The following is a 24,238-nucleotide window of genomic DNA, read 5'->3' as shown; positions in this document are numbered from 1 at the left end:
TATACCAGATTTGGCAAAATGGTAGGGACTGGTATCCAGCAGTGCCTTTTGTATGTTTGGTGTAAATCCCTCCAGTAGTTCTTGAGAAAATTGAATTTGAAAATTTTCAAATGGCATTTTCTGTGGGACCTTTAGACACGGCTACAGCCCGAACGGCTGAACGGATTTGCACCAAACTTGGCAAAATGGTAGGGACAGGTATGCAGTAGTGCCTTTTCAATATTTGGTGAAAATCCCTCCAGTAGTTGTTGAGAAAATGAATTTGAGCAAATTATATATCTATATGCTCTCAACATTCTATTGGGAATAACTTTGGCGCCGATTGAGAAATCTGTGTGTAATTTACCAGAATTTTGCCCAGCTCCGCTCCGCTCCTTCCCTGGAAGTTTCGGGGGGATTCGTCAAGCAGGGGCCGAAAGGGGGGTCCCAAAACGTGTTTTCCCCATGTTAATTTCCATAGGGACCTTTAGACACGGCTACAGCCCGAACGGCTCAATGGAATTACACCAAACTTGGCAAAATGGTAGGGCCTGGTATGCAGATGTGCCTTTGCTATGTTTGGTGAAAATCCCTCCAGTAGTTCTTGAGAAAATTGAATTTGAAATTTTTCAAATGGCATTTTCTATGGGACCTTTAGACACGGCTACAGCCCGAACGGCTGAACTGAATTACACCAAACTTGGCAAAATGGTAGGGACAGGTATGCAGTAGCGCCTTTTCTATATTAGGTGAAAATCCCTCCAGTAGTTGTTGCGAAAATTGAATTTGATCAAATTATACATCTATATGCGCTCACCGTACGCGCACCGTACGCGTACGGTACACGTACGTGCGCGTACCCATACGTGCGCGAGCGAGTTTCTGATTGGCTGGCAGTCGACTGTCAACATTCCAAACTGTCCAAACCAGGAAGTGTTGGCCACCATCTTGTTTTTCAGGAGAACTGAGGCACAGGAGAGCAAAAAACAAGAGTGGAAAACACGAAAAGGGGGCAGGGTAGAGACCCCCCAACCCTCAAGCCCTTCTCAGGGGGTCCCAAAAGGACCCCCAAGGGCAAAAAACAAACAAAATAAATAAATCACGGGATACGCGCACCGTGCCCGTAGGGTACCCGTACCGTGCGCGTACCCCGCACTTGGTGGTCCTTCTAGGACCCCCTGAGAAGGGCTAGGGGGTCAGGGGGTCTCTTTTTCGCGTTTTCCACTCTTGTTTTGTGCTCTCTTGTGCCTCACTTCTCCTGAGAACCAAGATGGCTGCTCAGGTGGTCCCAGAAGGATAATAACATATATAAACGTTATCCGCTAATAGAATTAGCATTTACAAAACCTTTGAAATTTATTTTAAAAAAATATAGGTTTCACGCCATAAATAGTTAGGAATTAGCATTTAAAAAACCTTGCAAATTCACTGAAAAAAACCATAGGTTTCAGGACTTATATAGCTAGGAATTAGCATTTAAAAAACCTTGCAAATTCACTTAAAAAACCATAGGTTTCAGGCCTTATGTAGTTAGGAATTAGCATTTTAAAAACCTTGCAAATTCACCTAAAAAACATAGGTTTCAGGCCTTATATAGTTAGGAATTAGCATTTAAAAAACCATTGAAATTGCTCCTATATAGTTAGTTGTACTAACTATATTTCGCGCACCCGCAATCCACTACTGATGATGTCACATATTACATCATTCATGACATGGTCAGTGACATCACTGATGACATAACTGATGACATCTCAAATGACATCACTGATGACATCACTGATGACATCTCATTTGACATCACTGATCACATCACTGATGATATCATTCATGTGATAATACGATGCACCTCCTCATACTCTAATATAACCTTTGATACACCCAGTGTTAAATACAGACTACCATTCTTGAAATCATTGACACACCAATACCAGTTACTACATACGCACTCACTGATTCCTAGGTCTACACACACATTCACTCATTCACCTTTAGAATCACTCATACATACAGTCACTCATCAATACAACACTATCATATGCACTCATACACCTATACAGACACTCACACACTGCCACTCATCCATGTAGTTACTCACACACCTATTCAGTCATGCAAAGAATTAATCACACTTCCATTTCCTCAACTATACAGTTATACACACAGCACCTTACTTATTCAAACATATACTAACACATACTTACTCTCTTATACAATCACTGATACAAGTGCACAATGATCCATATAGCCACTCGCACATTCACTGGCTCTCAAGTATTTACATATGCCAACTCTCACATGCACTGTGTTTTACATATGTACTTACTTGCACATGTAGCACTGAGATATCCATTCACTGACCAACACACCCATGCACACAGTCAACCGCCCATATAGCTGTTTCCACATGCACTCTTGAACTCATACACCTAGTGAATCAACTGCTCACACATCTATGCACAGAGTCACACACCTCCCAGCCACCCACACACACACTCAGTCTCCCATTCAAATACTTGGGCAACCAATCAATAACCCATATAGCCACTAATATAGCTACTGATCAACATATGCAGCAGCTTACACAACAACAGACATACTGATGCACACATTCAGACAGTTTAGTCACTAGCCCATGCATTTAGTAAGACACATTTAATCACTCACTCATACAGTCAGTCACGCACCTACTAAATCCTTCATCCAGACACTTATACATCCACTCATTCTTCAATATGTAAAACATATTTAAACTTTACAGAAACCCACATTCACTGGATGATGTCATCAGTGATGTCATCAGTGATTAGACGTAGATTTATTTATGAAGTAAATAAATCAACTTTTGGATTTATAAGTGGATTGTGGTCTGTCTGTCCGGCGCCTGAGTGCTCGTGAGGAACGCCGTTTGTTTAAGGATATATATAAATATAAATATATATATATATATATATATATATATATATATATATATATATATATATATATATATATATGCAGAAGTCCGTACTGAGAACAAAAAGAGGAAGAAGCAAAGGTAAGGTGAGAGAGTGAATAACATGATCAGAAAAACAATGCAAACGCATAAGAAAAGATAACATGCAGAGACATGGCTAATGATGGTGGACACTAACTTGGACAGCAGCCTTTTTTGGGATCTCGCGGAGAGTCGGCGAGCATTCTCTCGTCACCTTCGGGGTTTTCTATCAGCATTGCTGTGAGCGGCGTCACGAGGTGGTGATCAACAGACAGCTGCAGAATGGTTCGTGTGATGTTCCTTTTTAGGGCAGCAGACGGAGCTAGGTTTCTGTGATGAGAGTGGATCAAAATATACTGTTGTTTTAGTTGTTCGGTATCATCATTTACCAGCAAACAATTACAAGTCTGGCTTTTACTTTTTAAAGTTGTGACAGGTCTGTCATTCATACCTAACAGTGATAGACAGATGGAAATCTAGCTGCATTGTGATTTTGTAATTCAGATTATCAGCAGATCTTTGTTATCATCAGACTAATGCATTTGTGATAGCCCCGATACTATTCAGCTTCATAATTCCTTAGGCATGGCATTCTTCTATCCTCATGTGTTCACCGTTGATACTACAGGAATACAAGCAAGAAGCATTGACATGTCAATGCTTGTAAATATCTCAGTCTCCAGTTTTTACCCAATTATTAACTTTCCCAGTTTGTTTCTCAAGTACATTTTTGTGCCTGTGATGAAGAAGCTCTACGTTCTGGTAGACATTGCTTTTGTTGGTGGTCTTCTAATATTCACTGCTTCACAGTTTTGTACAGTCTTTGAATTTTCAGCTATTAAAATGTACCCTAAAATGGCCGAGCCAATTTTCACTCTCCCTACCATGCCTCATACTTGTGAAGTGCTCTTTAGTTCTGGCCAAGAGACAGCTTTTGCCGCCTATTTAGCCTTGTATGATCAAAATAATTAATAAATAAAATAAAACAAATATGTATATTTGCTTTGAGGGGTATTTGGCCCAGCCCTTTTCATCCATTGATCTGTTTAAGTGTCATTCATACTTTGCTCCCACCGACCAAATCATGGAACATGGCTCTATTCAGCCCATTTCGGTCATTGACTACCTCACATTCTGAGTGATTGCATTTTGCCTTATTATGTGCACATCTGCCAAAAAAGAGGTGCAATTCACTGCCAGGGTAATACCTTACTTTGCTGATGCTTTTTTATTTTATTGTTTATACTTTTTTCTTTTTTAGCCATCCTTTTGTGTTTAAACTATGGGCTTGATAACGAGTCTGGCAGTCTTTGACCGCCAGACTCGCGGTAGGGCAGCAGTGGCAGTCCTGCGGCTACCGTATAATGAGGCGGCCATTCGGATAACCACCCCTGTGCTGACTGTGTCATGGAATTGCTGTTACCTGGTGGAAGCGCAGCAGACAAGGGTATACAATATGCAAGGTGGGACCGCTGCGGTCCACTGAGCATATTACGAGTTTGCCACCCAACAGCCTTTTCATGGCGGTGAGCCCACCCATGAAAAGGCTGGTGGTGGGGAAATAAAGGGGGTGTTGCAGGGCCCACATGACCCCGCCGACTTGGGATGTATTCAAGGGGGAACAACATGTACTCCCTGTTTGTCTGCACCCCAAGTTCCAGCACAGCATGGACTTCACAGTCCTTGCCGTGCTGGAACTGCTTTTGCGCTCCCATTGCTATGCCCATATTCAGGGCACTGTTGTGGAAAATGAAACAGAAAAGCCCGCCAGACACGAGTCGAACTTGTAATCTGGCGGGCGGGTCATTCATGGATTTGGCGGTGCTGTGCATGTGCACAGCACCGCCAAAACCGTAATTAGGCCATATATATTTAAGCTACAGTAAAACAAAGCAACATATGGCCACCATGTTTAGGTGGTGGTGTGCTTTAAAAAAAATTTTTATTACCTTAATTTTTGAGCTTAGTGTTTCCAATATTTAATTTTTACAAATTAACCATAGTGGCAAACCTGCTATGGCCGAGCCTTTCCAAATGCTTGTTTATGATTGGTGTTAATAGGTTCATCTACATATTTAAGACATTAACCTACAAAAAAGTGGTTTCTAGCCCAATTTAATGCATCATTTGTGAATTGATATATGATGATGTTTAAATGAGTTGAATTCAAAATCTATTTGTCTAACTTTTTTAAAAGAGAACCTATTTTTTTAAGTTTCACAAAGATTTTAGGTAACCATCTACTTTTTTTACATTTCTAGTACATAGTATTTTCAAGGAGAAACATTATGATTTCAATGGCTTGACGAAAGGCCAATTAGAGGCAAAAAAACTCACGTTAGTCAGCCCAACATCACTTTTCTACCTCTAGAGGCAAAAATAGTCTATAAGTTCACCACCAGTGACAAAAATAAAATGAAAACAATGGAATGAGGAATGGAGCAGCCATGACCAAGTTCAGTACAGGTAAAAAAAAACACCCCAACAGGCAGGATGACCAGCCAGAGTCCCAGGGGAAAAGGAAATGCTGATTCAGGGCTCCATATATGTAAAGAGACGCATCGCTGGGGAAAACCAGTGAGGCATCACTTCTCATAGCCCTTCCCTTGCGACACCAAACCAGCCAAAGTCTTGAAGTGTGTAGAGTCCCCAGGGGGCCCGTAGACCTTGCTGGGCATGCTTCTGAGACCCAGAGTGGAGGTGCTGTGTAGTTCCTGCGGTCTGATGGTGGAGGCGGGCTGCATCAAGACCAACAGCCATATTCATCAACCTGAATTGCGCTCGCAAATGGCCAGATTCTGAGAATCAGGCCATTTGCGAGTGCGATTTTTGCATTTGGGATTCATCATCCCAAATGCAAAAATCGCTATTTGCGAAATCGCATATGTGCGAGGAATTGGATTTAAGGAATCTCTAATAGAGATTCCTTAAATCCAATTCATCACCCCATTTGAAATTCCGAATTCGCAATATTTGGTCGCAATTTACCACGAAATCTGTCTTCGTGGTAAATTGCGAAAAAAGAGTAAAAAGCACTTTAGTGCATTTTTTTCTTTTGCATGTTACAAACACACATGTCCTCTGGACATGTGTGTGCGCAACACCTGCTCAAATGTGCATTTGAGGGGTGCTACAGGGTGTCCTTTGGACACCCCTGGCACCCTTCAAATCGCAATCTTATTTACGATTAGCAAATTGCTAATCGCAAATAAGGAATACTCCCCATTCATTCCTATGGGCCTTTTGGCCCATAGGAATGAATGGGGAGTTTTTCCTTATTTGCGATTAGCAATTTGCTAATCGCAAATAAGGAATCAGTAGGAATCGCAATAATTTTTGCTAATCCTACATGAATCCCGTTTTGCGAGTCCTTAATAGCGAATCGCTATAATTCGCTATTAGGGCCTCGCAAAACGGGAGATTGATGAATATGGCTGCAAGCCTTTGGGCCGTGGCGGTAGATATTGAGGCATCAGCAATCACCCTTACCTGGTTGCGCAGTTTGGCAGGTCACATGGAGACACATTGCTATTCTGTATGAGAAGACCGCCTTGCGCCCTTTGGAGCTGTGATCGGTAGAAGCGCTCCAGCACACTAACGTAGGGAGGTCTACATTGCATAACACGCGCCCTCACTACACTGGGGTGCAGGTAGGTGATTGCCAATGGTAGGCCACACTTCTCTGTACCACAGGCCGGAGGATGTTGTGCTGCCCGGACACTGTGGGGGGTTAGGCCCTGACTAGTGCCAAATTTGTGTGGTAGGAGCACCCCAACCTCATGCCTAAGGGTGACCTGTTGCATCACCTGCATCAGGAGGTTCTCCAGCGGACTTGACAGTGACTGCTGTACCGAGGCCTTTGAAATCCCACCTAGAGCGGAGGAGGCCTGGGGGTCATGTCGGGCCCAGGCCTAGTACTGGTGGGTGGTGCACACTGTGCCCAGAGCAATCCCTGTACTGTGGAGGATGCACATTGCAGAGGAAACAGCACAAGACCGGTGGGGGACTCCACTAACTGGCTCGTGTTGCTGACATAGGCCATTGTTGGCAGAGGGTGTCAAGGGCCCGGGGCTGGTTTGGGCCCAGGCCCTTAAGTATGCAGCTTGATCTGCCGTTACCCGCTAGGGAACTGGGGAACACGGAATATGGTTGCCACAGTTAGATTGGAAGAGGCAATCGGGTGGTGCGTCCTTTCTTTGCCTCCTCGTAGTGAGTTCTTGGTGTACAGGGCTCTATCCCTTAGTGGACTTGCTCTTCCCACACCGCAGAACCATATGGTAGCTGCTGCTGCTGTCCCCATCTGCTGCTGCTGGTTCCTCTGACCTGGTGGTCAGGTGTTGGAGGTCCTTCTAACCCCGCAGGCTCTAGCCTGTGCCCTCTCATTGGTCGTTCAGTGGTAGTGTCACTTCTCTGCTGCTTGACTGCCCTCCTGTCCCTCTTGTCTGCTGTTCATGTCCCTCTTCTACTCTTCTCTGTTGCTTTCTACCTTGCAACTGGTTCCCTTATGCCCTCCACTAGTCCAGACGCACCTGCAGACATCTAGGGAAGCGATGGAGCTACAACATCAATCAACTTCCCAAGCACAGTCACCCTTGCAGCATGGCGCAAGGGTGCCTGCGTTGGTGCATAGCAGCCATTGTTGTACCATCATAGGGGAAAAAGACAGGGGGGCTTATTCCTGAGCCCCTTGCGCGATATTTTCTTGATGTACTTGCAGCATGAATATTGCACCACATTGTGCAGTATTTACAAAGTGACGCATCTGAGCATATGTGTGACCTAGTGAAGCCCTGGGCCACATTATTCCTGCGTCGGGTATGATGTATGCAGGGTAGACATTCCCACGCAACAAAGCCTCATAGGAGTGGCGCTGTGAAGTCTCTCAGATTTCACTGCAACAATTCTAGGACACCACTGCATCAAAACCTTAAGCATTCCTCATGGCAGGTGTAATGGTGATGCAGTACCATAGGGATAGGCTGGCCCCATGTATTGCTGGAGTTGCATCATGCTTGCAACACAACTGCAGCAATGTGTGACTTTAGCACTGACAGATACGTCAGACGTATCTGTCATTGATTGCGACATGGAGCGCAGTACATTGAATCCATGGTGTTGCATGGAGGGCGCAGTAAAAAATGTTGCAACACTCTTTTATCAACACTTTTTATGAATGGGGCACAGGAATGCACCCTATCTTATTGATAGGGGCATCCCTGACCTTTTGTTTTAGTGCAGGGCAGCGCAGCAATATTTCTTGCAGTGCTATCCAGCAACCAAACATCTTATATGTGGACCCAAGTGTTTGCACCAATTAATTTTAGGACCAGCTATTTTCTGGTCTTATAAAACTGCCTCTAACTGGACTTAGTGGCAGTTTTGGGAGGTTATCAACGTAAGGGAATTTCATTGTAAATATTGCAAACTGTGGTTAGCTACAGTTTTTTCACTGGAACGGCTACCTTGCATCTCATTTTTGTGAAGTCCCGCTAATAGAAGTGGCGATTATGAAAATTCCTATTTCCGCAAAAAAAGTGCCACTAACCGCAATTAGTGGCAACTTGTAAATATGAGATAAAAAAAGAAAGCCGCCGTAACGTCAAAAAATTGATGCTACAGCAGCGTTAAGTTCTTGTAAATATGGCGCTTGGTTTCTAAGCTCCCTAGCCACATCAAGGTCCCTGATGTTTGACAAGCTCATAATGAAGGGCTAATGGGGAGTCCTAGGGCCAGATGTACGACCTGCCAAATAGCGCCTTGCAAATTGCGTCACATTTGCGACTCGCAATTTGCGAGGCGCCACTGTTTGTGATTGCCAATGGGGTCGCAAATTGCGAAGTTCATGAATATTAATGAGCCTCTCGCAATTTACAAGCCCATTGGGAATGACAGGCACTCCTGGGGATGGTGGCCTGCTGTGCATCCCAGGGAAACTTGTCAGCTCGTTGACTCAAGGGGGCCTTTTAAACACAAGTGGAGGGAGCATACTGCACCTCATCCACGCACAGTTCACCTTATTGCATTCTGGTAAATGCTGTACGCTTACTTCAAAGTTACTGCTGTTTTTTTCCCCAACGTTGGTGCAAGTAGTGCTGTTATCTCTAGACATGTGTTTCTGGGTTTAGCACAGGGGCATGTGGTAAACTCTGCTTCGCCGGTGGAGTTTTGCTACTCTGCACTCCGCTTGGAGTGCAGAGTTCGGCAAAGAGTCCACCACTGCTTTGTAGCTGAGTTTACCAGTGCTGGCTCATCCCTTGCATAACCAGACCCTTGTCTGAAAACCTTAAGTCTTACAGGTCAATCCTCCACTGCTGAAAGACATTGCTCATCTAGTTGACAGTTTAAATTTGTAGGCTATGGTTGAGCGGAGCCAGAGAATATGCACCCCGGACCAATCAGTGGCACCAGTGAGGTAACAAAATATGAGGGGCCCCCCTGCAAGATATGCTGAAGGACCCTCCTCCCCTTTAACCCTTTAAAATATTAGTAGGGTTTGAGGGGGCCCATTCAAATAAAGGTAAGCCTGTGAGCACCCCCCACCCGCACCACGGGGCTGCAGGGGCCTTTGTTACGCCCCTGAGCTTTGCGCATCCTGCCACTGGAAGAAATATGCTTGTCAATGTTTAGTAGGTTACATATTTATAAAAATTGCCCAAGCAGGCCATTTGAGTTAAACATATTAACTGAAAATTCATCAGTAGCGTGCTAGCTTCCCTTTGCCTTGGTCTGTTCATTAGATTAATATGCAGGTGTTCAGATTACCACTCCTCTGGAGGCAAGGTGGCCCAGGGAGCACAGCTAGTGCCCACAGCATGCACATTCAACTCCACTGAATAATTGACTATTTACTCTCCTTCCAAACTCGGATCCTGAACTTAGATCCGCTACGCATAGTGGGACGAGTTGCGGAATTAGTTTGGGGTTCTTTTAGACTCTATACCAGAAATAAAATTTTGAGGAAGTTGCAACATACTTCTCTTCTTGTGACTCCACCCAAAAAAGTATCCCATTGGTGCATTTCATGCTCAGAGCATCCTGTTGTAAGAGTGATCCATTGTATGCAAATGACATGTGTCTTACTCTGAATGGAGGGTCTAAATGCCATGCAGAGGTGTTGGGAAAGAATATATCCTGCTTCCCCTCTGACTCCAAACCTCTGGCATATGGAAGCCCCCATGACACTAACCCCTGCCAGTTCCAACCCTCCCTACCACCTATGAACAGGGGCATGTCTTCAAGGAGGCTGTGTGGGCTGTCAGATTCCCTAATTATGTGCATACTTGGCTGGTTGTAGGCTGCAGGATGTGTAATCGGGTATAGCAGGGTGCCAGTCAGGTATTCTAGCATCAGCACCACTTGTGAAGGCTGCAGAGGCTGGGGCTACAAACAAGCCTAGACCATCTCTCTTGACAAACAGCGATAGATAGCACAGCCTGCAGCCCAACTAGGGTCACGCCTTCAACAGCAGAAGTTCTGACTTCCATTATGTGGGCAGGATGTAAAGATCACTCTGATTGGTCATTCAGCTACGGCTCAATGCCACCTGTGTGTTAGGGGTCAGCGCGTGGATTCTAATGTGCAGAAATGTAACTGCAACCTGTTGGTCAATGTAAGAGCCCTTCATCAGTACACTGGCTGTTAACTGTGAATGTTGCCGACAGGATAAATGTTCTGTCATGTTTCTGCTTTCTATGAAAAGTCCATGAAAATGTTAAAGACATATTTACAGACTGCCCCCTGCCTTACTGATGAACTGACTAACAGAGACCGTTTTGGCTCCTTGGGCTCTAAAGAGACAGCCTTGAGCTCTTTGGGCCACCCAGATGAACCTAGCAAATCTAGCTTCTTTGAATTGGGTTGATCAGTGGCACTCGTGCAGATGTGTCGCTCAATGGTTCTGGCACCAGCAAGACTCCATTTGGCAGTGCTAGAGCTATACAATTGGACAGGAATTACACAGCTCCACAAAGTAGTGCCAGCCCTTCAACTTCTTACTGTGCCCGGAAGGAAAGAAGGGGGTTAGCAGCATGGGTGCAGGTGATAAACAGATAACATTATGTGTGTGCAATAGATGCAGAGCAGCCTCACTCTAATCAAGCTGATTAGATCATACTGCAAGCTTGGCTGGAAATAGCATCCCCGTCTCCCTGCCCTCATCAGTGCACACCACCCCCTCCTCCCCAACTGGCCTTCTCCTGCCCCATCCCAGGACGCCTGGCTGGTGCTATCACAAGAAGTGCAGGAATTCCGGCCATCATGGAACTCTGCAGAATATCGAGGAGTTTTTGCATAACTCCACGGAATTCCACAGAGTAGAACTCTGTGTGTTGCGCCCACCCCTAGTTTAGCCCTTCATCAATACTGAGTAGAAGCACCTTTCAATTAAGCATACTGCATTTACCAGAATGCAATGAGGTGAACTGTGCTGGGAGGTGGTCCTAACTATAACTACCTACATGGGAGGAGAAACCTCCCCAGTAGATAGTTACAGTTAGGACCTAGTTTTATAGGAAAACCATTTATTGTTTTGCTAATAACTTTTACACCGTTTGACGAATCTTCACGAAATTTTCAAAACTAGTTTGCGACTTACATCAGCTAACATTCAGAAAGTGTTGTGGTGATTTGTAAAGTGGGGGTCGAGAAAAAGGGGGTCCAAAACACATTTTCCCCATGCAATTTGCCATAGAAATTTCCGCTGAAAACGGAATTATACCATATTTAGCAGAAAGCTAGATCTTAATCCAGAATGAGTGCTTTTTGTAATCTGGTTTAAATCCATTCATTAGTTATGTAGATATTAAAGAAAAAAGGTTTTTGTATATCTAGGGATGCAGAGACTCTGCGGATCCGACAGATCTCAGGATGAAATCTGATTGGCTGCCACCACTTCAACCAGTAAGTGGTGGTAGCCATCTTGGGACTCGGGACCCAGATGGAGTCCCAATCAAACGCAAAAAAAACCCAGAAGGTTGCAGGGTAGGAATACCCTCAGCACCCTGGGCCTGGTGGTGGAGTCACACAGGAATCCTGCTGAGACCCAAAACATTTTTGGGTAAGTTTTGCCACCTGTTCACAGAGGATCAGTGAATCAGACCAACATATTGAAAAAAAACAGGGGCGGTCTCCTGCACTTTTTAAAAAATGCCCCAGGTAGGCCAGATCCCGGGGGATTCTAGCAAATATATTTGGAGTAGGTGACACTTGCAAACCCCTCCCAGGCCAAATGTGGTCCTGGGGACCGGCCTTCACTGGGGCCTGGCCTTTCAAATTAACTGGGAGGGGGCACATGGCCCCCCTCCAGGCTGATTTCGACTCTGGTGACCCCATTCCCCAGGGCCCACCCTTAAATTAAAGTAGGGGGGTACGCTGCCCCTCTCCCAGGCCTATTTCAGCTAGGGAACCTCATCCTCTGGGGCCGGGCCACAATTTGAAAAGAAGAGGGCCATTGATGGCCCTGTGGACCCCATTCCCCATGATCAGCTCCTGGTATGTCTAGGGTGCCCACCCCTGGGACATAGCGGTTTCCCGGCCTACACTGGTGCAGGCAGGGAAACCTGTGTTTGCTCTCTTTTGGTGGGAGCAATTTTAAAGCTCCCGCCAAGAGAGAGAGCAAACACAAAGTCGATTCCCAGCTGGCGGGAGCTTTAGAAATGCTCCCGTCAGTGGGGAGCAGACTTCAAATCTGTTTCCCTGCCCGCAGTGAAGCAGACAGGGAAACAGATCTGAATATTGTTCTTGCCCACAGGGAGCAGCATTTGTAGCTGTTCCCTGCAGGTTGGAGAAATGCCGGCCCCTGCTGTATGCGGGGAGCCAGTGGGTGGCCCCAGGCGCCGGCAGGGAAACCTGTGTTTGCTATCGCTTGGTGGGAGCAATTTTAAAGCTCCCGCCAAGCGAGAGCAAACACGAAGTCGATTCCCAGCTGGCGTGAGCTTTAGAAATGCTCCCGCCAGCTGGGAGCAGACTTCAAATCTGTTTCCCTGCCCGCAGTGAAGCAGACAGGGAAACAGATCTGAATATTGTTCCTGCCCACAGGGAGCAGCATTTTTAGCTGTTCCCTGCAGGTGGGAGAAATGCCGGCCACAGCTGGATGCGGGGAGCCGGTGGGTGGCCCCAGGAACCTTGGGGCTACCTCCCTGTGGCCTCCAAGGAGGGGCCCTGAGTGGGCACCAGCCCTTAGTTGGCTGGGACCCGGGAGATGGGGGTCCCTGGGGACAAAATCAGCTTGGGGAAGAAGACCACTGGACCCCTCCACTCTTAATAATTGGCCAACCTCTAGGGGAAGGGGTCCCTGTGACCGATAACAGCCCAAGGAGGGGGGCTGCATGACCCCTCTGCCTTCAATTATTGGTCAGGCCCCATGAGATGGGGTACCTGATGCCGAAATTGGCCTGAGGAGGGGGCTGCATTGCCCTCTTTAGTAATTACCTGGGCCGCCGGAGATGGGTCTTCGGGGCCTACATCGGCCTATGATGGCAGCTGCATGCCCCCTCCTCCTTTACAAAAGGTGCTTGGCCCTAGGGGATGGGGTCCCCAAGATCGAAATTGACCCGAAGAAGGGGGTTGCAGGCTCCCCTCCCCGTTTACAATGTGGCTGGTCCCCGATAGATGGGGTCACTGGGACTGCGTGCCCACCTTCCGGGCTTGTTCCCTTTTGGGGGTTGGCCACAGGGCCTGGCTGCCGGCATTTGACTGTGTGTGGCCTGTGGTTGGCTGTATGCTGCGGCCAGGCCCTGTGGCCAACCCCCACCCTCACACGCCCTTTGGCTTGGTTGTTAGCGACCTCCAAAATCATGTGCCCCTGCCTTCAACTACTGCACAGGGGCAAAGGACAATAACATGCCCCCTCCTTCCTGATGCAAATGTGAAAAGTACATTTCACCCATGCCTACCACATTCTCCCTCCTGCAGCTGTGCTTTCTGCTTTCATTCAAATCAGACAAGCAGTGCTGCACTGACAAGCTCTCAGAGGGCACTATCAGCCTGGCCTGGAAGGCCTTTATGGCATTACAACAGTTGAGAACTAATTTTGTTATCAACTGTTGTGATGTCATAGCAAGGAGTTATTACTTTCAGAAACTGAAATAAACGCTAGACATACATAACAATGAATTATTATGTTATATAGGACTTGCTAATGTGCAATATGGAATTTTACAATGCAGACTATAACATATTTTACTATCGCCTTGCTTATTGCTGTTCATCACCCTAGAATAGAAAGCTCTGACTGCAGATTGCACACAGATCTCAGCAGCATATGCAAATTCTACGGAGCTACGGCGAAGGGGAAGCTGAATGCACAATGTCTATGGAGAGCCCCTAATGTTGTATTTTCTCTGTGGCAGTTACGCTGCGTGGAGAAGGCATTAGCACACACCACTCACTCTGAATGAGAGACACACCTCATTTCATGATTAAGCCAACATTCAGCCAAGGCACATGAATGATTGGTCTGGCGTTCACAATGCAGATATCTCCAGCTTACCTCTCTGCCAGGAGCTGGTTGATTGTAAGATGAGCCCAGTATTGCTTAGCAAAGTCAGGGAAGGCATGTTTGCTCTCTTTCAGAAACTCATCCATTTCTTCGAGTTCTGCTACTGTGTTCAGAAGCAGATTAGAGTTTTTCTGAAAGGAAAGCACAGCGTAATTACTGCAAAGTGAAGATTAAGAAATGCATTTTCGACTCATTCATGCCCTTTCCTCCCTTCTGCAGTAATTGGTTATTTTTTGTTTCCATTCAATGTTTTAGCACTACAAGGTGGATGCATGAAACACATTTGTTGTTGCAAAGCCTGCAATTCACAAAATCACAGCCTGTCTGACCACAAAGCTCAAGTTACAGAAATAACTATGGGAGTCAGAATTTCAGGGTAACTATTGTGAGCAGGGGCGTAGCTAGGTCAAGAAAATTGGGTGAGTGTAAATGTCCCGGTTACTTACCGGTAATCTTCATTACTCCGAGTATAGTCTTCCTCGCCACATGACTTACATAGTGAGCTTCAGCTCCACACCAGAATCCTCCAAAGCAAAAAGTCAGCCTCCCATGCCTCCCATCCCTTCCCAAGATGGCCGACCCATTACCACCTGACCTCTATAAGAGGCGGGCCGGCCCAACCCATCAGCCTGAAACAACCAAGCACAAACATGAAGCCGATAGCCAGACAGGGAGGGAGGGATGGGAACTCATGTGGCGAGGAAGACTATACTCGGAGTAATGAAGATTACCGGTAAGTAACCGGGACATTACCTCCTCGTTAGTCTTCCTCGCCACATGACTTACATAGTGAGCACATACCAAAACCAAGCGGCTTCATGGAAAACTCACAAGAACCCAACAGACTAGAAGGGGATGTCCACGAAAGAGGGCAAACCCAACAGACCAGTACGAGTGGAAGGACCACCCAGGAGAGAGGCAACCACGAGTAGGAGAACCAACCCGGGACCGAAGACACCGGGAAGGCCAAAAAACAAACCGGACCCCAGAGACACCAAGTGCCGCCAGGAAAACTGCCCCAACAGAAGGAAGGCTGAGATAGGCACGGGACCGGACCGCACGGAGCCAAAAGGGCAACAGCAACCAGGGCCAGAACAGAAAAGTGCAGGCCCGACCAACACACCAGGGCAGCCCAACAGGCAGCACAAAGCGAGAGGGGAGCAAAAGTCCAAAAAGAGGAACCGAACGAACAGAGGGCATCCCCACCACAGCGACCCAACAAAAAAAATCACTAGCAGAAAGAGACAACCAGTCCGTCCAACACAGCAATACCGCAAGGGCGACCACAACCCACGAGAGAGCCGAACCAGAAAAACTGTGAAGCGGCACCAGAGCCATCCAACAGACAGGCAAGAGCCGGAAGAACGGAAAAGGGTGCCGAAAAGAAACAGAAGGGGGACAAACCCCTGTCACACAAAGGACCCCCGGAAGGGACCGCGACTCCAAGGAGAGAACCCAGGCAGGCACCAGGGAAAACGAACCCAGGAAGGACCCGTAAACGACACCGAAGAGACCCGGAGGAGAACCAACCGGGCAAAGGCGAAAAACTGAAAACCCACAGGCCCACCCACGGCCAGAAGGGAGAAGAAGAGGCAGAAAGCAGCCAACCGGCCAGGCACGGAAACACCCCGCACAGGGTGAAGAAACGACTGGCAAAGGAGCGCGGCAGCAACACACCAAAGGCGGGAAGAACAGAAGGGCAGGGCGAAGACGAGTCTGAGCCATGCCAAGATTCCCAGGGAGCCACCAGAGCCAACAGGACCCGGGACCCCAAACCAGAACCAGCAAGGGAAAGAGAAAGCAGGGGCAGACACAAAACCCGCGCCCCAAGAGGCAAAACAAGGACCAAGAGCAGCAGGGTCCAAGCCAACTACCGCCGAGGCATACGGAGACGCACCCAGGGGAGCACCACCAATTACATGCGTGAGAGGGACAAACCAACTCCTTGTGGGCTGCAGGCTTACAACTGGTAGCCCCAGTAGCCAGGCAGAACCACAGGTAAGGAGATAGAGAAAGTAGGGCCATTACTAGAGAAGGACCATGAGCATCTTGCCCTGCTACCTTCTTCCCCTCTCAGCCACGATCGGCCACGATCGGCCTGAACAAAAAAAAACCCTGGCCAGGCCAAACAAGCCCAGAAACCCAGGAGAAAAAGGGACCCCAGTAAGCGCAAAGCCCGGAGCCCGGGAGAGAAGGCCGAAGAGCCAAAACCGGAGACCCAAAGGAAGCAGACAGGACCAGACGGACCCAGGAGACTCCCGAACCAGGCACCAAAATCGGCCCGACCCGATGAGAACAAGAGCGTACAGGGCCAGAAAAGGCCGGAGCCAAAAATGACCCAGGCAAGGACAGCACCAATGCGCCAAAAGACAACAGGGGCGAACCCCGCACACACCCCGAAGCACGAGGCAGGGGACAAACCCACCAGAAAGGCAACCAACAAGCCCCAGCAAGGCGGGGGAATACCCCAGAGAAGCCAAGGACCGGCAAATAGAAGCCAGATGGGAAAAAATGCCCACAGGGAAACCCACCGACCAAGCACAGACCGGGAACCCAAGCATGCCCCCAGGAAGGCAACACCAACACACGGGAAGGAGGAACCCAGCCGTACCAGGAGACAGAGCGGGAAGGGCCGGGGGCAAAAAGAACGAAGGAAGGGCCAGATCAAAACACGACCCGAGGAAGGGGGCACCAAGGCAGCTCGACACAGAAGGTCCAGTGAGACCGACAAAAAACCACCCCGCAACAAAACAGGGAAGAACGCACACCCCACCAGAGAGGGGCGCCGAACCCCTGGACCAAGCAGAGCAACCGAAGAGCCACAGCCCCATGGACAGGAGCTGGGGAGCCTGAAGACGCATCTGGAGAGTAATGACGTGCAGAACAAAAAAAACAGGCTGATGGGTTGGGCCGGCCCGCCTCTTATAGAGGTCAGGTGGTAATGGGTCGGCCATCTTGGGAAGGGATGGGAGGCATGGGAGGCTGACTTTTTGTTTTGGAGGATTCTGGTGTGGAGCTGAAGCTCACTGTGTAAGTCATGTGGCGAGGAAGACTAACGAGGAGGTAATCTATTCCCCAACACCCACTGTGGTGTACAGAGGTATCACCCTGAATTACCCTTAATAGAATGAGAGCTCACATGATGGCAGTGCTTTTCAAAAGACATTTCGTGCCGGAAACTTGACACAAGGACAGCACAAAATGGCTTTTTGACAAACAAAACAAATTCTCCATAATATTTCAAGCAAAGCCAGATCTTTTAAAATAGCATGATCTGGCATTGTTTGAAATCCTAGTGCAAAATGAAACCCTGACCCAATAAAGGGCCAGCATAATAATGTGTGCTATTCCCATGCATAACACGTAATTTCTGAAAAATTATATATTTTGTGACATTTGCCATGTGGTCACAGAGCAAACGTTTGTGCTGGCGGCTGCACCCAAATACAAATTTCACACAGGAAACCAATGGCTTGAGTTTGCTCTAAAGCTTTGGTGCTTGGCATTGCTTAAAAACTTTTCTTTTAGCATAGACTCTGTAAAGGCTTAGTTACAAGCCCCTTGCGCCGCCGGTGCATCACTTCTTGTGATGCACCGGTGGCGCATCTTGCTACTCATATTTACAAGGACATGTAAAGCCACCCTGTGCAGCACTTTCAGGGTCGGACTGGCGGTAGCAGGCACCAGGCACTTCCCCAGTGGGCGGAGGGGTGGGGGCCGGTTTTGTGCCCGTTTTTGTCACTGGGGGCTGGTTTTGCAGCAATGCTGCAATATCGGCCCCCTGTAACAAAAGCAGGAGCAGTGCTTATTGCTAGTGCCCCCCACTGCCCCCCTGACCCCCCACCGCTCCCATGGCCGGCTGAGCAGCAATCTGCCAGAGCTGGTTGCTGTTCACAGTCCAGCCATGAGTACTTTGCGTGATAGGGGCGTGCCATGGATGTTGCTGTGGGTGTTCTCACACAACACCAATGGTTTCTGCGACATTTCCAGATATGCGCGAAAGCGTAAACCTGGCTGGGAATGCACCAAAATGCTAAGCCTCCTCAGGGTAGGTGTAGGGAAGTGAAATGAGGAGAAATGTTTTTATTTCTCCTAATTTTCTCCTCTTTATATACATGTTGCGTTCTGCATCCCACATAGAAAGAGGAAACCATCTCTTGGGATTGTTTTTGTGCAGGCAGGTGTCCCTTTCTGCACAAAAACAATCATCTTGCAACGCAGACTTCCTTGCACCATGATGCAAGGGTGCCTGCGTTGGTGCACGGCAGCCCATTGTGCGCCTGCACAGGGGGGAGCAAAGGGATCGGTCATATCATTGTAGATATGATGCATCCCTTTGCTTCCAAAGTAACGCAGTGCGCACAGCCAAATGGCTTGTGGCAGCACGCTGTGTTACTTTGTTGTAGATAAGGCTCAGTGAATATGAAGTTGCACTATTAATCCATTCACAAAATGTAGCACTGCAAATATTACCTTAGTAGTCTGGGCCCTAAGAGATGGTGCCATGCGCAATAGATGGGCGGCTTAAGGAGTTGGGAAGGTAGAAGGTTGTGGAGTGCTTTCGGGAAAGTGATTTTATGAAAAGTATGGCAATTCTAGTGAAAGCACTTCAAATCTATCACTGAGAAATCTGTTGGTAAAATAGCTCACTCATGACTAACTATAACAATGAGGCAAATATAACCCAAAACAGATGGTAGAAGACTGCCACTTGCATAAGCTCACACAATCCCACCGTGTGCTAGCATTTGCTACATGATTTTTACATGACCTGGCTGGAATATGTTGTTTCGGCCTGTCACCTCAGAGTAAGGCATAGCCCCATATGTGTTCTTTACATTATTATATCTATAACCTGGGGCTTAAATGCCGCAAATATCCTGCTGGTATGTAAACACCCGCACACTTATATATTTGACGATATTCAAGAAACTCCTCTCCGACTCCCTGAAGACTGACTTCTGTCAGGGGCAGGAGTAAACACCTTTCCAAAGTGGAATTGGCAAGGGATCACCCACAAAATAGTTGGGGATTGATGGAAAGAAGTCCTTCACAGCGGAAAATATTTTCTCTGGAGAAAACAAGTTAATAAGTGTATTATTACCCTTCTTCGTTAATGCAAAAATATAAGTGTAAACGTTTGCATGTGCAATAGGAACGCACCTTGAAATCTGTGACTGTTGCAGGGCTATTGCATGTTTTCCGGCATAACCTTGAAAACATTTGTGAATTCTAAAAATGAGATAAACTATAGCCATGTGAGGTAATATACTAATAAATCTCAGGGTGCAGATTCACTCCTTTTCAGGGAAATGGACCCAACATGAAGTGTACGGTGAATTACTTCATATTTGGAACATTTGGGGCAAGGAAGTCCTAACATGTATTGTTTCCTATATAAATGCTTTGATTGATTGATTGCTCTGTGTGCCCTGTTTGCTAAGTGTGTGTGTGGGTGTTGTAGTGTCTGGGGCATTAGGCCCACATACGACATGAATGACCACACAGACACATGATATGTGATACTGGAACTGGCCCAGGGCATGTGCGCCGGGCCTCTTTTATCAACAGGATCACCTGACTGGTGACGCCTGTGATGGGTGGATGTACAGTGTGGGTGGAACACTAGAAGGTGTCCAGCAGGACACTACATCCCTCCCAAACTTTAATGGAAAAGAAACAAATAAAGGTCCAACCTATAAGAAAAACAAACAACAATACACAGCATCAATGAGTATGTTCAGGCTATCTGCTGGGAGGTGCTGGAGCGCTAGACTCCATTAAAGAGAATGGGGTAGCCCATAAGGTATGGACCTGGGTATACTACGGTATTAATAAACAATGGTCCTAGACCTATTGATAAGGATAATTGACCCAATCAATCTTCATTCATTAATTTTGACATTTCAGAGCACCTCAAATAAATCTGCTCCAATTTAGTTAATAGTTTTCGACAAAAGAAACCAGCACAACCACTACAACCAAACAGAGATACAATGTATTTAATTCATTGTCTCATATTTTAAATTAATTTTATACAACAATGTATTGTTTCAATAAATAAAAACCAACAGATAGGTTGCCCAAATGAGGCGTGCAAAAGAGAGTGATAGAAGTGTTGAAGTGAATAAAGAAAGGAAAGGAATTCACAACAGTAAATATCACAATTTCACATTATTTGTCAGTCAATAACGGTATTCCAATTTTTCCGTATTGAGTACCTGGCCAAACAGAAATTAAATAACCATTACATTCAAAATTCTTTTGCAGGGACATTTAAGCCCTCAGTATGCACTATGTAAGGTCAGGATGATGGTCCAAGGTGAGAGGGGATAGCGTCGACGTTTCGACTTGACTTAGGGCCAACCGGTCATTTGAACCTGGGGCATGCGAGTCTTCATCAGGACAAAGGGACGGGCAACCAAGGGGTATCGGTGACCCCTAGATTGAAGAACCAACGAGGTATAAAGCCTCTTATAACAGTGCGTAGTCCTCAATCGTAGACGAATCAATCATTCAATTGAGGGGAAAACACAATATTCCAAGTGTGCACCAATGTTGGCGTGGAAGTACCTTGTTCTAATCCAATATTCTTATGGGTACATCCAGAACCCCTGTTAACAAAGTTCAGGAGGCATAAGCAGCATTTCCATGCGTAAATGGGGAGCCGAGTAAGACTTTTAAAGGGGATGAAACTGGGCTGCAAGAAGTCAGAACGTCAGTGGAGGGTTGCCTACTGTCCAGTAGCTAAGTCCGATTTGCGTTCAGCACAGAGATTTTATTATACAGCTGTCAGGAAAGCTAAAAGCGATTTTTATACTGATGGAATAATGAAAGCCAACAACAACGGTAAAGAGATTTTCTCTATAGTTAAAAGTTTTATGTCACCCTGTGCGGAGCATAAGGCCACTCCAGCCTCCTCAGGATGGTGTGAGGAGCTGTCAGTATTCTTTATTCATAAGATACAATTAATTCAAGAAAGCCTGGGTCTAACAGTGCTACTTCTGAACCCCCTCTCAATACCCCCTCTCTGTATCCCCTCAAACACATTACTCTCGCAGTTTGCTCTTGCTGAGAAGTCTGACATTCTTTCTATTCTTAAATCTCTCAAGTCAGGCTCTCCCTCTGACCCGTGTCCGGCCAGAGTCCTAGCAGGAGTGGCTGATATTGTATGCACTGAAGTAACGACCATTGTCAACTGGTCACTTCAGTCGGCGATTGTACCGGGACAGTTGAAGCAAGCCAAGCTTCTTCCTCTCCTCAAGAAGCCGACGGCGGACCCCGCTGTACCAGCCAACTATCGCCCGATATCTTTACTACCAGCATTGGCTAAAGTCTGCGAAAAAGTGGCTTTCCGCCAACTAGAAGCCTTTGTGAAATCATCTGGGGCTCTACACCCGGCCCAGTCAGGCTTTAGAACATCTTATAGTACAGAGACAGCGCTGGTGGAAATGGCGGAGGCAATCAGGGAGTGCCTGGATGGAGGCGGCAGAGTGGCTCTGATTTTATTGGACCTCTCTGCCGCCTTCGATACGGTTCCTCACCAGCTTCTTCTTTCCCGCCTTTCTGCCATTGGCATCTCGGGGACAGTGTGGACCTGGCTGGAGTCCTTTTGGTTGCCCGCACTCAGCAGGTCTGGATACCTCCTTTCTCATCCTCGGCCAGGGAGGTCTCGACTGGAGTCCCCCAGGGCTCGACTTTGAGCCCTTTGCTTTTCAACATCTATCTGACTCCATTGATCTCCCTGGCTGAAGAGCTGGGGCCAAAATCATGGCCTATGCCGATGACACCCAGCTTTTATTCCCTTGGAATGGCCCCGACCTGTGCACTGGGGCTGCTCAGAGCTGCCTTGCTGTCGTGTTTACATGGCTAGCACAGACTAAGCTAAAGTGCAATGAGGGGAAATCGGAAGTTCTGCTGTATGGCCAATTTCCATCACACTTTGTGGATGCGCTCTGGCCCTCTGATTTTCCCCGTCCACTTTCTGAGGGAGGTCCGGCTAAAAACTTGGGAGTTTGGTTCGGGGAGGATCTCAGGTTCTCCGATCACATCAAGAGACTAACGGTGTCTGTTTTGGCACACTCAAGCCCCTTAGTAGATTCTTCCCTTTGCTCCCTCAGCCAACGAAGGCAATGGTGGCTCTGGCACTTATTTTGCCCCATTTGGACTATGCCAATGCGCTCTTCATTGGCATCCCGGGATATTTGGTGAATAAACTCCAATTGATCCAAAACGCGGTGGCCAGACTCTTATTCAACATCTCTAAGAGATCCAGTATAAGGGCTCACCTGCGCTCCCTCCACTGGCTGCCTGTGGCACAGCGGGTGCAGTTTAAGGCACTTACCTTAGCTTATAGAGCTCTGCATGATTCAGGACCATCCTATATTTGGAAACGGGTGGCCTTTTATACTTCTCACCGATCCTTATGCTCTGCCTCTCACCGTCTGATGGCCACCCCCGCTTCCGGCGCTCCGGACTGGGGGGTCAGTCACTCTCGGTTAAGATAGCCATGCTCTAGAACAGTGTTCCCGTCGCTTTGCGCCTCACCCAGGACTTCTGTGTCTTCAAGAGACTTCTCAAAACTCACCTTTTTAATCAAGCTTTTTCATTTTTCTCCTTCCGCACATCTGAGTCTGTATCGCGCCAGGATACTCCTGAGTAATTGTACGCGTTATAAGTCTCTTATAACATAGACCGCATGGTCAGGATGCTTTAGTCACCTCGGTGATGTAGTTCAGACCGGCCTGGTCTCATGGTGTTGGAGTCTATTTTCAAAGTTCTAATATTGGTGCATCTAGAGCGGTGATGGAGTCCACTCTGGAGAACTCGCTGGCGCTCAGGTTCCAGTGGATGACAAACTTAAAGCTGTTGGGGATGATCTCGTGTATGAGGCCTTTCCTTTGAGGCAACGTGCTTGATGTTCTTTCTAGCTCCTGACAGTCGAGCAACTTCAGACTTGCCTCTCTTGCCTGGACTCCTCTCTCACTGGAGCCTCCTGGACGTCCTTGCTGATGGGCTGCCATGTGACCGTGTAGACTGTGCGGGCTTTGTGTTGGCCACTCGAAGGCGTTGCTGAGGAACTGCCAAAAGGACTACAGCCAAGTCACTCATGTAACCGCAGAGCGTGGTGTCTCAGTCTAAATGTTCTAGCCGTCAGGACTCAGGCTCTGTGCCTTCCTTGATGGTCTTTGGGTGACCAGTCTTCGACTGTGACTTCCATGCTTGCCTATCATGGAGCTGCTGCAGATGCATCTCTCCTAATCGGGTTCCCCTCTCACAGGTTGAGGCCCTTTTCCCCTGGATTGCCAAATGACTGCGTGGGATGTGTGGGCCTTTCGTAGGCCGCGCTGAGGGGTCACTGTAGAACTCCCAACAGGGCCACGGTCAAGCTTTGTGTAACCCCAAGGGTGGATATTCCAATGGTCGGGTATGCTCTACTTTGGCAGGCTTCAGGTTGACGGGGGCACACATAAGGTTCCTGGGTGGTTAGCCTCATTAAACTCTGGTTGTCTGGAGTGTTGGGATCCACTCTGGTGGTGCAATGCTCTTTTGACGTCCTTGGTGATGATGCACCTGGATGATGATGACACACAGTGATTTTTCTTCAGTTGAGCAACAGGCGGTGATCTCTTGCCTTTGGTGACCTTGTGGAGTGAGGAGGGCTAGATGGACTTTGTGGCCACTTGCAGTTATCTTCCAGCAGTGGTGATATCAATACCAAGCAGCCGGTGACAGGTGAGACTGCGAAGCGTGGGACCTGGACACAGATCTCCCTTGCTAGTGGC

General features: G+C 47.4%; 1 protein-coding gene across 1 annotated transcript in view; it reads right to left on the bottom strand.

Moving 5' to 3' along the window:
* Positions 1 to 24,238, bottom strand: part of ITIH2 (inter-alpha-trypsin inhibitor heavy chain 2) — a 271,633-nt gene that overhangs the window by 132,046 nt on the left and 115,349 nt on the right. Inside the window, exons 14-15 of the mRNA XM_086918960.1 lie at positions 14,445 to 14,584; positions 3,114 to 3,286 (exon numbers count right to left, since the gene is read on the bottom strand). Coding sequence (XP_086775086.1) covers positions 3,114 to 3,286; positions 14,445 to 14,584 — 313 coding nt within the window. The remainder of the gene's footprint in view (positions 1 to 3,113; positions 3,287 to 14,444; positions 14,585 to 24,238) is intronic.

This window comes from Lissotriton vulgaris, chromosome 1_1 (genome assembly GCF_964263255.1).
Source record: "Lissotriton vulgaris chromosome 1_1, aLisVul1.2, whole genome shotgun sequence".
Lineage (NCBI taxonomy): Eukaryota > Metazoa > Chordata > Amphibia > Caudata > Salamandridae > Lissotriton > Lissotriton vulgaris.
This window is presented reverse-complemented; position numbering and strand designations above follow the sequence as displayed.